At 33.9% G+C, this 17,732-nt stretch overlaps 1 protein-coding gene across 1 annotated transcript in view; it reads left to right on the top strand.

Moving 5' to 3' along the window:
* The window catches only part of HOMER1 (homer scaffold protein 1), a 109,328-nt gene that overhangs the window by 43,617 nt on the left and 47,979 nt on the right, over window positions 1-17,732 (top strand). Inside the window, exons 3-5 of the mRNA XM_033110614.1 lie at window positions 1,614-1,745; window positions 5,747-5,839; window positions 16,517-16,656. Of these exons, the coding sequence (XP_032966505.1) occupies window positions 1,614-1,745; window positions 5,747-5,839; window positions 16,517-16,656 (365 nt within the window). The remainder of the gene's footprint in view (window positions 1-1,613; window positions 1,746-5,746; window positions 5,840-16,516; window positions 16,657-17,732) is intronic.

Here is a 17,732-nt window from a genome sequence, read left to right as displayed (position 1 = left end):
GTTCAAATTGTCAGCATCATTACTCTTGTGCTTTGGGGCCATTATTAAGTAAAATAAGGGTGGCGCGAACACAAGCAGTCAGATGCTGAACTGAGACGGCTACTAAGTGACAAATGGGCAGGTGGCATATACAACGTGGATAATGCTCGACAAAGAGATGATTCACGTCCCGGGCAGGATGGTGAGAGATTTCATCATGCTACGCACAGTGGCGTGCAGTTTAAAACTTACGAATTGTTTATTTCTGGAATTTTCCATTTAATATTTTCTGCTGTTGAACACAGATAACTGAAACCGTAGAAAGGGAAACTGTGGATAAAGGGGCACTACTGTATATTCTTTCCCACTTAGTCTTTCATTTGATGACAACCTCGAAGTTAGAGCCATCATTCATTAGCCACATTTTACAGGATCTAAAATGACATGCTAGGAAAAGCAGCTTTTGAGCTGAAGAGTAAGGAGGTATATGAGTATGAGTATATAAATTTTCTCAGGTTAAAAAAAAAAGCTTAATCGAGGATGAGGGCTCTCATGTAACTACACATAACATATCTACTGTCTGAGAGAAAGCAAGAGGCCACTCTCTCTTCTGTGTTCTTTAGCAGGACAGGTGTCAACTATTCATTATTATAACTTCATCCATCCCTACATAGCTCATAAATAAGTATATTGTACTGTTCACATGGTAAACAGATTTAGCTTTGTTCTAAAATGCTTGATTTTCATTCTACATTTAATAGTTCACCAAAAAAACTGCTTATAGATTTGATAATGTGTATTTTTATTATTGGAATCACTTTGTCATCTCAATTTTAGGGGCATTAGACTACTTAAAAGGTTCTGTGTTTTTCACAGTACTGGCAGGGGGAATGAACTTAAGTTAATATGTTATAATAATAGTTGAAACCTATTATAGTATAGTGATAACCAAAGTTAATATTTAATAATATGCTAAAATACTAGTTTTCTAAGAGACTGTGTGTTAAACAGAAATGATATTGGTTTTCAATATCATGAATTTAGACCGCTTTATGAGAAAAAAAGTGAAGTATATATTTGGGATTTGTTTTTCCCTTGAGTAAAATAAAAAGTACGAAATGATTGAAAGTCTTTTCTGTATCATATTTCAGGTAAGTCAGCTTTAAGAAAATTCTTGATTATGGATTTTAGAAAGTTAGTGTACAAATAGAAAATGTTTTCTATTGATGTATTCATTTTTGAAAGGTTCTTTTGAGGGAGGGACCTTACTTTTAAATAAACAAGTATTATAACTAACTTACTTGCTTCTAGAGACTATTAATTAATTAATAGATATTGATCCTAAATGTTCAAAGGGAAGAAATTGACCACACTAAAAACTGTTTAAAATTTTTTACATCATAGTAAAACTTATTTTGAAATTTTTGATCGAGTGCCATTATATTTATAGTTCTAGTAGTTATCATATTTCTGTGTTGTCACTTGTAATAATACCATTTCTATTGACTATCTTTATATATTTAATGTTGTGGCTCATTAGGAATCCTAAGTTTTTATGTAACTAGATAGTCCTGTGTTTAAATGTCTGCTTGTTAATTTTGAGCTAGTTACTCATACTTTTTTTTATCTTTTAGGCAATAATCAATAGCACCATCACCCCAAACATGACATTTACTAAAACATCTCAGAAGTTTGGCCAGTGGGCCGATAGCCGGGCAAACACTGTTTATGGACTGGGATTCTCCTCTGAGCATCATCTTTCAAAAGTAAGTTAAATCATAAGATCCAAGTGAAAATCTTCATCTGAAGTCAGATGTCTTAAATATATAGTGGCAGATGGAGTATAAAATATAGGAGAAGTATGTTTGATATTCTAAGAAGAACTATAGTGACTTTAGAGCAAGAAGTAAGAGATTGGATTCTAGTATCAATTGGAAAATACATTACACACATTAAAAATTGTCACCATTGATTGAGAAGGATTTGTGTGGTTAACTGTATATGACAGGAAATAAAAGGTGGGGATTATCACTTCAGAATGGACTTTTCTCAAGTCTTTGCACCCTTAGTTAGAGATGGTCTGCAAGACCCAGGCTCTTCTGAATTGTGAAAACTCAAGCTGATAGTGATATAGACTTCAATTTTTTGACATGAGAGTAGACACATATAAATTACTGTGTTTAGGGAAAATTTGTGCATTATCTGGATGAGAATTACTTTGAACTTCCTGATGCAGTAAGTAAAGTGAAATTCAGTAGATACCATGAGTTCTGGGAAGATACTAACCAAGTGAATTACTGTGGCCAGAAAAGCCGACAGAATATAGAGCATCACCAGGTTAAATATTGGAAATAAAAGTTGTCCTGCCTATAAGCAAAAGCCGGTGCAGTGTTCATACCAGCAGCACCTTGAGTTCTATGGATGTCACATGGAAAGAATATGTAAGGAAAAGGTAGCAATCTCAGGTTACTAAGATGATCGAGGAGATGGGTATTATTCATTTTGTTCTTCAAATTTTATGCTCACCAGACCCCAGGATTTATACTTAAAATTTCCCTGAAGCATTCAATTAAAAGGATAACCTCACATTTGAAACACTTTATATGTAATTTGGAATACACAGGATCTGATGGCCTGGAAGTTTAAACTTTTCAAGTACAAGTTAATCAAGCTCCTGTAAATACACTGTTCATATTTACCTTAAACCTAAAGCTATTTTTTATAGAAATCTTTCAGATTCTTAAAAATGAGTTCTTTGAAAAAGTCTTACACTTCTGTGAATATTTATTGACTTGAGGATATTATTAGATGGTTCAGTAGTTGAGATAAGCTATTTTGTTTCCTTTTATTTTCGTTGTAAGCATTCTTTAACACTGCCTTTTCAAATGTTTTTTACTTTTTTTTTGAAGCATTTTATTTTTTAATTTTTATTGGGGGAATATTGGGGAACAGTGTGTTTTTCCAGGACCCATCAGCTCCAAGTCAAGTCGTTGTCCTTCAATCCAGTCATGGAGGGCGCAGCTCAGCTCCAGGTCCAGTCACCGTTTTCAATCTTTAGTTGCAGGGGAGGCAGCCCACCATCCCATGAGGGACTTGAACCGGCAACCTTGTTGTTGAGAGCTTGTGCTCTATCCAACTGAGCCATCTGGCTGCCCCACTGACAGTTCAGCAGCAGCTCACTGTCATCAGTGTAGTTGTGAAGGACACAGCTCACTGGCCCTTGTGGGAATCGAACAGGCACCCGTGTTCTTAAGAGCTCACGCTCTAACCAACTCAGCCCTCCAGCTGCCCCAAATGTTTTTCCTTTTTAATATAAATTGTTGTGTAAAGCTCAATTTTAAGACTATTTTAATTTTTGCCTTGGTAATTTTAAGTCATTCTCTGTAGGATAATTAAAACAAACAAATGTTATCTGATTTGGTTTGTCTTACACCCATCTAATCTCTAAATACATTTCTTGAACTATGATAGAGTCATAAGTTTTAGATTCAAGTATTTCAGCATAACAAGGACACAGCCATCTGCTTCAGCATTGCCCTTCCATAAACAATTCCCTTCGGAAATTATATGTTTATTCTAATACTTTTGCCATTATGTGGAACCATTTTGGAACTTTTCTTTTGGAATTGCCTATTAAAAACTATAGCAAAAAATAAATAAATTTAGAACTATAATTATATTCTACCTCTGCTGAATCTCTTGACAACACAAGAACTAAATTGTGGAATAATTTCTCAAATAAACTTGCATGAAATGATTTTTGAGCCTAGGTAATTTTGACAATAAAATAAGTTTTCCATTGCATCTTTCAGGTTAATGGGCAGCTGGTTAATGTAATAAAGGAATAGTTTATTAAATTCTGCCAATTATGCTATCTCCTTTCATTTGATTTCTTTTCTAGAAATGGCTTTTATATTTCAAGAATTTTATTTATCTTCCTTAGAATTAGCTTTTTTCTTCCTTAAAAATTTGCTGTTGATCAACCTTTCTGGTAGTGAATCCTAGTATTTTGGGTGTGGATTGACTGTTAGGAAACAAGAGCTGAGTCTAGTTTATTTATTCAGTAGACTTGGCTCCAAGAGCTTACAGTTAGTTTTTTCAGGTGTTTTGGTCTAGAGATGACAAAATCATGATTTGTTTCCAAGCTACCTTGGAGACTAATGTTGATGCTTTGTAGATTATAGAGGACCCAAAGGAGTTTATAATCTTTTACTTAAATGAAACAAACATGTAAATATTTTGGCTTGTTTTATCATTAAAATGCATAAGCAAATCAAAGCATTTATAAGGGTTTGCAGAAGACTCTGAAAGCAATTCTAGACAAGGCTCTGAAAGCAATTCTAGACAAAGGCCTCTCGAAATAAGGGAGAGTAGCAATATTGGAAGAAATGTGTGATCTCCTAAGGTTGATATATGAGGAAAATTCCAACTATGCTTAGATTGTGATACTACTTACTGTATTTTGTTATCATGGAAACCTAAGCCTTTAAAAATTAGCGATGGTGTAAGTCTTTATGAAGTTGAGAAGAGTTTTAAACATTAACTACTTTGGAATGCTAAATTAGTGTAAGAAAAACTTTGTGTACTACAGATTACATAAAAATAAAAACGGTTTTGTTTTTATTTCATCTCCACCAACATGAATAAAACCTTTTTAGCTTTGTATTCAGATTTTTTTCAGTAAGGAGATATTCTGTTCAATTAGAAAAGTATAACAATACAGATTCAGTTCCCTGATCCACAAGTTGTAGGTGGGGGTGACAAGGTTTAAGACAAGAAGGAAAAGTTGTAATAATGACAACTTGAATTTTGACCCGCCTCCATTTCCCCAAAGCAGGTAGGTCATAGTATCATAAGCCTTTCTTACCAAAGCTTTTCTTCCCAAGATGGAAATGAAATTAGTGTTGGCTTATGGGGTTTGAGGAGGGAACTATAATTTTATGTTTTTATGACCAACTCTAATAGGTGTTTTAAGTTGCATAGAGATTTTAGACTTCTAAATTTCATTATTTTGTAGCTCTAATTTGCTCTTTCTGAGAATAGTGGTAAACTAGCTTCCACTTCCAAAACAAATAAGTACTGTTTTGTGGCCATGATGTTTATAGATTCCTGTAAGTTCCTAAGAATTAACATTTCATGTACAGTAATTTTTAAAAATTGTTAACAATATTAAAGACCTTTGTGGAGTTAATGTTATTCCTTTCTGCTGCTGTACATTGGTTGTTTAGGAATCTTTAGAAATGAAGTTTTAGTAATGTCAGTTAGTGACAATAGTAAATATTGCTCTTTGTATTGTTGAAAATAACATGCCTTACATAATACAAGAGTTTACATTGTAGTAAAAGTTAAAAGCACGCTCCAAATACTGAGATGTTGATTACTTAAGAGATTCAATTTTTTTCCATGATGAATAAACATAGTGGGATCTTTACTGATTCCACTCCCAACCTGTACCCGCCAGCTTGGGCCTCGTAAAGTGTATCTGAACAACCAAGGAGGGACATAGGTAAGCTAGGGGACACCAGATTCTAACTTAGTTCTATTGTGACGTTTTTGAATGAGATTTGTCAAAGTACTTTACAGTGTACAAATGTTTGGGTATTAGGTTTCTTTTTCCGTCATTTTCATATTACACCTGTAATTGATTTGAGGGCTAGGTTGCTTGTATAAGAGTCAGTGATTGAGGAAATGAAAGAAAACTAAGGTGAAAAGTGGGCATTGTGGCTTATTTTTATTTGGTTAATGTATATAGTCTTTATATATTCAGTTTGCAGAAAAGTTTCAGGAATTTAAAGAAGCTGCTCGACTAGCAAAGGAGAAATCACAAGAAAAGATGGAACTTACCAGTACACCTTCACAGGTGGGTATTTAATTTCTATTCTTATTTCTGAGCCTTGTTCATTTTAGATGGTATCCTTTATGCCAGGGTTCAATTTAAGAAAACAGAGGCAAAATTAAGGTAATTTCCAAAGTGGACATAGAAATGTACCCTTCAGTTAACCTGTACTAGTGGAGAAACACTTTTTTCCTATATGCCAATGTCTACAAGAATCTGGGGGAAGATTAGCTTAGTCATTAAAACTCAGATTCTTTAATGTGCATACAACTTACAAACAATCGTACCTATAGAGCATATATTTGCCTGTTATTTGTGTTCTGTGTTCTGGGATGGTCACTGAGGAGCAGCCACTAGAGGAGAGACTCAGGAAAACAAAAGCTAATTATACTCACAGGTCCTACAAACAGGAAGGGCACACAGGGACGGCTCGGGGTGGTCAGGAGGCAGAAAGCAGGAGCACAGGGATGCTGAAGGGAGAGTCTGTATTGGGGTTTCCACAGAAGTGGTAGGGCAGCACAGGGCATGCAGTTTAAGGATTGCTAGTTTGAATAATTTCTGTGGGCTCTAAACTATAGGGGTGACATCTAGTGGCCTGGTAAGTAGCTCTGGGATGATTGACGTAGAGGAATATTGCCTCCTGGGATGCATGTGCCAGAGAGCGGAGGTACGGCTCTGGATTGGTTAGTTTCCTGTCAAAGGCATACTCCCACTTTACCCCTTACTATCTCTAAAAATTGGCTAGCTAGAAAAGTTTTTTAAGATGTCAAAACATCGTAATATACAGAAAATATAAAATTTAACAACATAGTTTGTTCTACTTGATTTTAAAGTATACTTAAATCTGACCGTTGGAACATCTTAACTTTATTTTCAGCATTGAGACCCAAAGGTTAAAGGTTTTATATAAGTATCACTTTTTCCTTTGACAAATGAGTTAATACCTCTTACTTGTGCATCATAGTCTTTCTTCAGCTGGAAATTAATTATATCTCCAATAAAGTTCATTAAATAGTTACATTTCAGTACCTTCACACAGGTTTAATGTACATAGTATGATTCATATAGAATGCCAATTCAACTTTTTTATTATTATTAAAGTTTGTTGGGGTTACAATTGTTAGTAAAGTTACATAGATTTCAGGTGTACAATTCTGTAATACATTATCTATATATCACATTGTGTGCTCACCACCCAGAGTCAGTTCTCTTTCCATCACCATATATTTGATCTCCTTTACCCTCTTCTACTACCTCCCTCCCCCCTTACCGTCTGGTAACCACTAAACTATTGTCTGTGTCTATGAGTTTTTGTTTCTTCATTTGTTTGTCTTGTTCTTTTGTAATTATTTCAACTTTTTAATAACAGGCTTTTCTAAAATTAATTTTAATTTCAACTATCTTAAGAGTAGAGTTCAGCTTTGTGCTGACTTGTCTATAGTAATTATTTTTGAAGTATCAGGGGCTTTATGAAAAGAAAGGATCTGATGTTACAAGTGTTTCTCTGGAATAATGTCACTAGTAGCAGATTTACATAAAACTTTCTTGAGGAATGAAATAGGAATTGCCTTGGAACATTTTAGAAAACTTTTTTTGCTTTTTACCTTCCTATCCACCCTGGCATCAAACTCTATTTGGCAAACTCTACTGGTATAAGGAGTTTTGGGGTTTCTTTTTTTTAATAGGAAAGGAGAGCTCTGTTAAGTATGTTTAAAATACATATTTGCTCATAAACTAAAGGATTGAAGCCAAAGCTTCATTATACCTCCTCTGTACTAACAGTGACCTGAAACAGCATGAGTGAATGTTGTTTTGGATGTTCCCTTGAATCTATGTCCCCTAAGTGCTATGATGTTGTAGTGATACTTTTAAGTATAAACGCCTACTTAAAATTTAGAACCAGTACATGAGAACTTCCTCAGGTGAATGATTCAAAAGGATGCTACAAAGTATTACAAAAGGACGCTACAGCACACTCAGTAAGAGAATACTCAAAGGACTCCTATAAAATTGTAATGGATTACACTTTGCGACTGTACTTAGTTTCTGTTTCTCTATTCATGACTTACTACTCCTCTGTACTCCTCTTTGGTGGATACCTACACCTCTTTGGTGGAAGGAATGTCTGTAAGCCTTTACTTTTATCAAAGGAATGTATCTATGATGTTTATATTTGGATAATGCTATGAAATATAAGGAATAAATAAATACCTTAGTTCATCAGTATTTGAGAGCCAAACTGTACTGACTTTATCTTTTCAAAACATTTGAAGTTTGATTGTTAATGTACAGAAACCAGAGAAATAGTGAAAAAAGAAAAAGTATTTCTTTTCATTTCTCTTTCTTCCCCTTCCCCTTTTGGTGACAGATGTTATTAATATTTCTGTTTTAGTTTGAAATGTATGACCACTGGCCTCTCCAATCCTATTCAGCTAGAGAGCAAAGCTTGATTTCACTGGCTTAACCCAGTCTGCTACATTAACACTCTGCCTGAGAATAGAATATTACTCAGGAATTCAGCAAAAGGATCAGGAGGTTAAATGGGATAATTGACAATAGTAGACATTCAGTTGGTCATAGTTTTTGTTTTTGTTTAAGGAGGAATAACCAACTGGTTAAGGGTATGGATTTTCAAGTCAGACAAATTTAGACATAAATCCTTTTTCTTTCACTGTGTGATCTTGGGAAAATTGCTTAACCGAAGTCTGTTTTTATACATCTGTAACTAAGTATTTCATTACTTACCTTATAGAATTGTTGGGAGGAATAAGTACGTAATGGCAAGGTCGTTATAACATGGCATCATGACGGTGTCATATGATAATGGCAATGCTGTAGGCTCTAGAGTCTGGCTTTCAATCGGGGCTCTAACCCTAACTGGTTGTCTGAACTTCAGCAAGTTACTATTTTTTTTTTAAATCTATAAAATGGGAATGAGAACGATAGGTCCTTGTAAGGGTATTGTGATAATTAAATGAGGATTGCAAAGTGTTCAGCCTATAGTAAATGCTTAATAAATGTTAACAGCTGTTGTTGGTGATGTGGTTGTAATGATGAAGATAATGATAGAAAGCCTTGACATAGGGTTTGGCGCACAACACAGATGTCTTAATTGAATAAAGCCTGCATAAGAATCCTGCGGGAGACTTGTAAAAACACAAATTGCTTGTTCCTACCCTCAACATTTCTGATTTGGTAGGGCTGAGATGGGGCCCAAGAATTTGTATTCCTAGCAAGTTTTCAGGAGATGCTGATGCTGTCACTCTGTGGACCACATTTTGAGAAGCAGCCATTCCCCCTCCCTGAAGGCTTGTGATGAAAGGAGTCTGGCATTCAGAGCGAAGTCAGCCACTTCCCCATTCTTAGACTCGTGAGCTGAGGATGCACACTCGATATAAATGTGTGATCATGTCAGAGAATGTTAATGTTGTCTTGATCAAGGTTAGATCTTTAGGACTGAGTTGAATCACATATTAGTTGTTGGTTTCTTTCATGTCCCTCTTTAAATAATAGGTATTAATTTAGAACTTCCTCTATTGGAGATCATACATTATCATGTTCTCATGGGAATCTTTTAAACAATCAATTTGATATAAAATTAAGAGTGATGGTTGACTTTAAACCTGAATTGTTTTATATGGTTCACAGTAAAAATACTGTACTTCAGTTAACTTGTTATGCACTTTTCTCAGAATGTGCATTGAAGAAAAAAGGGCTATATAATCAAATAGTATCCACATGTTTCTTCATTGGAGTTTAGAAAAAAAAATTTTTTTAGCTGTCAGTTGACTAAGACTTTTAAATTGAGTATTTACTCCATCAGTTATCTGTAGCCAAACAAAAGTTGTGAGTTTTTTTTCCAATTAAATTGTAAAGTTGTATAGAATTGAATATATTGCAGAATTCACTTTATAGAAAAAGTCGAATATACATATATGTGTGTATATAAACAAAGAGCAAAGTTTCTTTAGCTATTACAAATACCATAATTTTTTAAATGGTCATTTTAATGATAAATTGTATTTCCCCAAATGAGGCACTAGTGTATTGTAACTGATTATTAGGATCTTTGTGACTAGCTCTTTGGTCCTGTAAAAGTCAGTTGACTTATCTGGGTAGTTCTTAAATCCCTGTCAGGGGTTGAACTATATGATCTTAGGACATTATAAGTGCAATAAATCTCAAATGTTTTCGATTTTCTTTAACAAGGGTGTAACTTGATATAAATGGATTTTTTTTTGAAAGGTGGTCTGTATTAGCCAAGTGTTACTACCCTGCACTGTATTACTTATGTATCTAGCCCACAAATATACCATTAGAATTAGTGAATGCCTATTAATTAATATATATTTTTTTTATTAGTAATATGATACTTTTTAAGTGTCATATAACTAATGTGGTTTTACAGAATAAGATACAGCAAGAACATCATTTACGACCTCCGGAAAGCTTCACTAGAATTTTCTGGATATTATTGTTTGCTGTCCAAAGTAAAGACAGTGGATTTATGCCTCTAATCCTGTTACTTTTGTCAACGGAGTATTTATACATTTCTCCATTGGGTTTACCTACTAGGTACTGGCAGTGAGAATAAAGAGAAGGGAATAGACATAACAATGGTGAAATTGACTGAATTTGGAGGAAATGTGGTAATTAAGGGAATGGTAACGGTAAATAAAGGAGGGTGGTAAGTGAGGAATTAGATGTTTTTGAAACTTCTGTACTTGGTTTGTAGCATGATCTTTAGAAAAAGATTTCCACTTCAAATATTGAAGTTGTATCCTAATGGGGCATCCAGGTAGATATGTCCTGTGGGTAGTTAGAAATTTGAAATTGGAGCTAAGTCTCATGAGTCACCAACAAATATATAGTAGTCAAAGCTGTAGGTGAAAATAACATCCAGAAAGAAATAGAATGAAAAGGGAGGAGAAACAAGAATCAAAATTGTCAGTTAAAGATTGTTATTTAAGAAATTTGAGGGAGCTATAGGGAAAGACACTAAGTAGAAGTAGGAAATGAATGAGCAGAAGTCAAGAGACTTCTTCCTGCAAATTTTAAATTCTAGGATATGATGTGGCAAAGTCAGCGTACCAATGATGGGACTTAGGACTTTCAACCGAATAAAATGGAGTTCACTGTAATTACAGGTGGACTGCTGGGGAGGAAGGGCAACGTGAAGTAGGTTTAGAATGAAAGCAGGTGACTTTGGGCTATTTGTGACCAAAATGTTTGGTAGAGAGACTATAAGGTAACACATATTTGTTTCTCCTTTATGAGTAATCTCAGGAGGATGTGGAGCTAACAAAATGTTTTTTTCTAGAACGTATGTGTAGGAGTGACTTATTAAATATGTTTTTAAATGTAAGGAAGGAGTCAGTGAAGGAAAAAGAAGAATAGAAGGAAGGGATCATTGATGGAGCATTATGCAAGAGGTAATGTGAGGGGGGAGAATGGAAGCAAATTAGCCACTTTATCTGAGACAGGAGGGAAGGATAAAGATGGACTCAGATAAAGATAGGAGAGTGATTGAGGAAGTCTATGCCCATTTATTTCTGTTTTCTCTGTGAAGAAAGAATTAGATTATTCCCTGAGAGGAAGGACAACTCAAGAGAGAAAGAAGGCCTGAACAGTGGTGTGGAATAGCGGTTAGGTAAAGGAAAAACAAGAAAGTCAAGTGGTAGTAAGTAAATTAAAGATTACGTGGCATTTCAAGACCATAATTAAAGTCAGAGCTCAAAGTTATCTTCATAGCACTAATCAGCATATTTAACAGTATTTTCTTGCCTAGCTCTTGGTAGTTTGGGGACATAAGAATGGGGAATGACAGTTCATTGGATGTGAAATTGGAAATTGACAAGATAGGTAATAGAGAAGGTAAAAGAAGCCCGGAAATTGGAATGATGCTGGTGAGAGTATAAATAAGGTGATTGGCTTTCTGGTGTTGAGCCTGGTTGAGCCTGATGAAGTAGCGTAGTATCAGAGGGTCAAGAGATTATAAGTCAAGGTCGAAGAGCAGGTGGAAAGGGAGTGGGTTAGGTTGAGAGGACAGGAGGTTGTACAGTACAAGGCCTCTTTACCTGTTGGAATCAAAACCAAATGGAGTTAATCCCAAAAGTCAGTTAATATGAAGAATTTTTTAAAAGATTCTTTTAAATTTATAAATTAAAATTCAATAACATTAAGTTTTATTTATTCATCAACATTTTGATTTAAAGCTGAAGTCTTTTCTTTGAATATGAATCTGTTGATTGAAATTCCATGTTATCTGTTTTATATAAATCATACTGGTAATTAATTTTCTGTAATTTCCTGGGTATTTTTCTGTAAGTAGAGCTAACCCTTAGCACTTGCAAAGAAATCTGGGTGTTACATTAGTAGATTTCTATGTCATTTTTCTGATATTAGATGATATAATGTATGTTACAGAGTAGTATATATACCTATTTCAGTTGTGTATTTAATTTTATTTTTCCAATGGTTATCAGAAATGGGATTTCAGAGACGGTGGCTCTGGATGGTGACCAGGTGTAGGGAATGATTTATGACAGTAGACGTTTGATCTTGGCCTCATCTTCCTTAATGTATCCTTTTGCTCTTCTTCTGTCTCTCTTTCCTAGCTTTTCTTTCCATTTCCATAGTCACGGGAACTCAAAATCATTAGTTCCTCCCCTAGTTTTTCTTGTCAGTGCCTCTGTTCAGAAATGAATGATATTCTCATCTTCACTTAAATATAAAAGACTGAAATAGAATGAGTCTTCCATGATTGTTTATTAAATTATACAGAAAAGGGCCCTGTTTTACTTAAGCTGAAAAGGATGAAACTAATAGGAATTTTAATTTTAGGCTTTATTGACATTAAACGGAAGGTACTGGTTGTGTTTGGTCTAGTGGGGACTAGCAATGCTGCCACATGCGTCCCACCCCACCCACCGCCCTTCTGCTATACAGCACATACCTGAAGGCCTGGCCTGGAGTGAGGGCCAGGGGCATCTTCATGTGATTGACAAGAGCATATGTCTTCATGTGATTCAGAATATTTCTGGTTTTTTTTTTTGGGGGGGGGCTTTCTTGCTCCTTAATAAATCTGTAGGAAGAGAGAATTCTTAAGAGGCAGTACTTCCTGAATTTTCTGTCTGTGTTCAAGCTCCTTTTCAGTAATCTGGTCACATATGTTTTGGCTTCCTTGATACACTCTCAGATTTTAATATACAAAATATGTGTGTTTTTTTTTCATTTGACTGTAATTTTTCTTTTTCAGATAATTTGTTTTGGAATGGGGTGTGGGGGGAGTTTCCCAGAAACAAAGTGAGATGTGAGTGGTTTCATTTCTCAAAATAAGGTAGTAAAAATGATCAAAAGTTGTTAAATTTCAGTTTTACTTGTATTTTATATTTTACTTTTTTCTGGTCAACTTGGTTGTATGTGTATATACGTATACACATGTATATCAAATATATTATTTGATAATTTTTTCCCTTAAACATTTACAATAGAAATGGCTAGGCATATTAATTTAGGAATGTCTTTCTAAAGAGAAATTGTCCTTCTTTTTCTAGTTTGTAGTCTAATATACCTTCAAGTATTTTATTTTAATGTTTGATTTAGAGATATAAAATGTTGGTTTTATAGAAGGTGTAATCTTTTTAAGGAATAACTGAAGTTGAATGTTTAGGAAATTGCACAAAATTTAGATTATAAAAGAAGTTTAGATTATATAGATGTTTGGAATATGTTAAATAAAACAAGTTTCACCATGTTATTTTTAGCCATATAATATTTCTACGTTTCACAGAATGCTTTTGGCTACCTGTGGAATAGTTGGAGGGCAAGAATGTTTCATTTTCCTTTTATGCCCTTTTGTACTGTTGAAACTTATTCTTGTTCCATGAGCAATTTTTTTTCTTTTTAAAAACCTACTTTTAAAAACCATGTTTTGGGCTTTGTTTCGTTTTAGATATAATAATCTAAGGTGATTAAATATGCCTTTCGTTAAATATAGCTAATATTCAAGTTTTCTGGAGAAAAGCTTTCTGTGTTGAGATGTTGGAATGGTCAGCCTCTATCCCTTGTTTCCTCACCTTCCTTTCCTTAACTTGCCTCTGAGAACAGTCTTCCTACTTCAGTAACTTCAACGTTTCTAGCCTCCCCAAGACACATGCCTCAAAACCCTCCTAATTTTCCCCCAGAAGGTAGTAAGAACCAGAAATCAAACTACTACTTGTCTTCCTCCCTCTCTTTTATTTATTTTATTTATTTTATTTATTTTATTTTTTGTTTTTGTTCTGTTTTTTAAAAATAGTTTCAGGTGTACAAAACAATGTAATAGACATTTATCGTTTATATCCCTCACACAGTGATAACCCCCCTGCCCTCATGTACTACCCCTTTGACATCGCATGCAGCCATACATTTCCACTGTCTCTATTCCTAATGCTGAACTCCACTTCTTGTAACTAATATATATATATTTTTATATATATAAAATTGTAGTTGACATTCATTATTGTTCAACTTCAGCTTCAGCTGTACAGTGCAGTGATCAGGCATCTACATCATCCCTGAGGTGGTCTCCCTAATGGGACAAGTGTCCATCGGATACCCTACAAAATCTTTACAACATTATTGATTCCTCCCTCTCTTTTAATCCTAATCTACTTTTGTTCCTCACACTCTTGTCAACCATTTCAAGCAAATTCCTAAGTGAATCCTTAATTGCTAATGCTGGTTATGTCCTTTCAGGTGAGCCAAGTAATTTGTTTCTGTTATCTTTTCCAGTGAATCAGGTCTTGGCCAATTTACTGCTTAGGTGATGGTATAGTCAACCTTGATTATTTTGGTTTGGTTTGGCCTTTCTTGGAGAAAAATAGTGCTGATTTATTGAAACCAAAAGTGATAACATGGTTTCTAATTGGCTGCTTAAACTTTTTCTGGCTAATTGATATGGTTCATAATTGACCGAGTAGTAGTCCCTTTGGGTATTGTTCCCGTTATTCACTTAGCAGGATTTGACTTTGTAGTAAAACAATTTCATGTTGTCACATTATACTATAAACTTTATTCATGCATTAACTATTAGTTAATGGAAACAAAGATGATTTAGGAGAAAGATTTAATAAGAATAAAATTAAAGGTCAAAATAAAGATTCCATTAATAATTGAAAAAATTGTTAAGAGAGAGTTGCCTTTTGATCTTTGATACCTTACATAATTTATAGCATTATAGTACTATTAGTAAAAATATTTAAATGTGAAATATATACAGCATTATAAAACCAGAAGCCCCCCAAAAGAAAGTCTCACCACATTTACATGTTCCGTATTTCTTTCTAGCGCTTCTTCATAACCTAGATATAGCTTTATATTCTCATATATTTTCTAATTATAAGCATTTGCCTGTATTACACATATTTTTCTTGTTTGTATTTGAGGAAATCTTGTATTCTTCTAAATACAAACTATGTTGACAGACTATGGCCATACCTAACCAGCTCCCTGTTGGACACTGATGTTTTCATTTTGTTCCCTAACATAGCCTAATATTTCAGTTGTGAAGTTTTATTGCCTAGTGATAACACAAGGTCTACCAAGCTGCTCTTTAACTATCTGGTGCTAAGATCTCTCTTGGTTAACTGTTTGTCAAATGATCCCTCATTCTGAATTCTAATATCAAATTTGGATAATATGATAATGGCAGTTGCAAGAATTAGTGTCAGCTTTAGCTTCATTTTGAATTCCATTTATTTTCCAGAGAGATAAATTAAATTTGCCTTGATAGGCAAATCTTAATTAAAAGTAGAAATAAGAAGAAATTTTGTGAAAAAACAATTCCATTATGAGTAGCAGGCAAGAAAAGCCAAAATACACTAACATCATTATGTATGTTAATAGAGGTATTTCTGGTTGCTTTTAAAAATAACTCTAAGAATTGTAAAGTAAGACAAAAAAATTAACACTTGTTGAAGATTTCCCTTTCCCTTTTGCCTTTCTACCCTCCCAAATAAAATCACATCTTTGTTGCATTTTTGTGCCGTCTTCTTTTTCTTCTCAAGTAATTCCTTGGATATCTTTTATTCTAGAACCAATTAGTTGCTTATATAAACCCACAAGTTTTTCAGTTCTTTGAAACTACCCTGTTTCCCCAAAAATAAGACCTAGCCAGACAATCAGCTCTAATGCATCTTTTGGAGCAAAAACTGATATAAGACCTGGTATTATTATGTTATATTATATTATACCAGGTATTGTATTATATTATATTATATTATATTATATTATGTTATATTATATCCAGTCTTATAGTAAAATAAGACTGGGTCTTATATTAATTTTTGCTCCAAAAGATGCATTAGAGCTGATTGTCCGGCTAGGTCTTATTTTCAGGGAAACACAGTATTAGGTTGAGCAAAAGTAATTGCGGTTTAAAAAGTTAAAATAATTGCAAAAACCATAATTACTTTTGTATCAACGTAATACATTTCTAAATTGTGTTACGTTTCAGATAGTTTTCTTATGAGTTGTTTTGCTTTTAAAAATTATTTCTCCTTCAGATTTTAATTTTTTTAAGTCTTTGACTCAAATTTGAATTGAAATATGGTTCATAAGTAAGCATATATCAGAGTCAGTTCTAATTTTAAGATGATCTTGTGTATTTTAACAGAAATATAATACTTTCTTATCCTACCCTCCCCACTTGTTTTTAAGGAATCAGCAGGCGGGGATCTTCAGTCTCCTTTAACACCAGAAAGTATCAATGGGACAGACGATGAAAGAACACCTGATGTGACACAGAACTCAGAGCCAAGGGCTGAACCAACTCAGAATGCATTGCCATTTTCACATAGGTACAGATTCAATTCAAGCATCATGATTAAGTAAAATGTGTTAAAAAGTTATTTGGGTTTCAGATACCTCTTGTGAAGTTACAACCTTGAGTGAAAATTCCAGGTCAGACTTTTTTGTTTTGTTTTTTAACTCTTTCTGCCAACCTCAGAAAAGTTTTAATAATTTATAGTTGCCTAGTTGGACTGGGGTGAACATTTCCATTATTAATGTAGAAAAAGGGCTACTGAGCTAATTGCAATACAAATCGTTTTTCAGTGAAACAATATACGTATCGTACTTCAATTTTTAACAGAGCCCCTAGAAGGCCTCCTTTGTTAACCTGGTTTGCATTTTCATGTATGTTCTTGAGGATTATAATTTTTTTTTAAATAGACTTCTTTCTACTTTCTATTAGAGGTGATCTAACTGTGTGATTTCACAGAAGGAAGCAAGTTGTTGAGGTAACTTCTAGAATGATCCTGTTAATGATGATGTCAAAATTATTTTTGCACACCAACAGAAAATAAATCTTCACATGCTTCTGAGTTTTAAAAGAATTTGATACTTTAAAAAGATACAATTTATCCTAAATGTGTTCCAAACCAGTTACATTAATTATTGGTCATACTATGTATTTTTAGGATGTAAGGAGGTCTATGACACTGCAGTATTGCAAATATAAACAAATACTAATCAGGCATTGTCTTAAAGTTAATTTTTATCTTTCTTTGGAAACTTTTGACCAGGTACTTTTAGTTGAAATTAAGAAAATAGTTTCCCTTTGTTGTGCACCGCTTTTTGGGACCAGTGTTTAAAAAAATCAGATTCTTTAGCATATTCAGAAGATTATGAAGTGAGATATTCCAAACTCTTTTTTTTTATTAGAATTCTAATTTTAATTGAATTTATTGAGTATTAGGGGCATAGGATTAAGCATATTAGAGACTAACATTGAGGGACTTCATGGTCAGGCTGAGAAAGAAGAAATTAGTTAAGGTGTTTTTTTTGTTTGTTTGTTTTTAGTAATGAATGTTAAAAACTATTTTTACTGTGAAGCTATTCAAATTATTTTCTAAAACTGCTAATATTTGTATAA

Source organism: Rhinolophus ferrumequinum, chromosome 7 (assembly GCF_004115265.2).
Source record: "Rhinolophus ferrumequinum isolate MPI-CBG mRhiFer1 chromosome 7, mRhiFer1_v1.p, whole genome shotgun sequence".
NCBI lineage: Eukaryota > Metazoa > Chordata > Mammalia > Chiroptera > Rhinolophidae > Rhinolophus > Rhinolophus ferrumequinum.
This window is presented reverse-complemented; position numbering and strand designations above follow the sequence as displayed.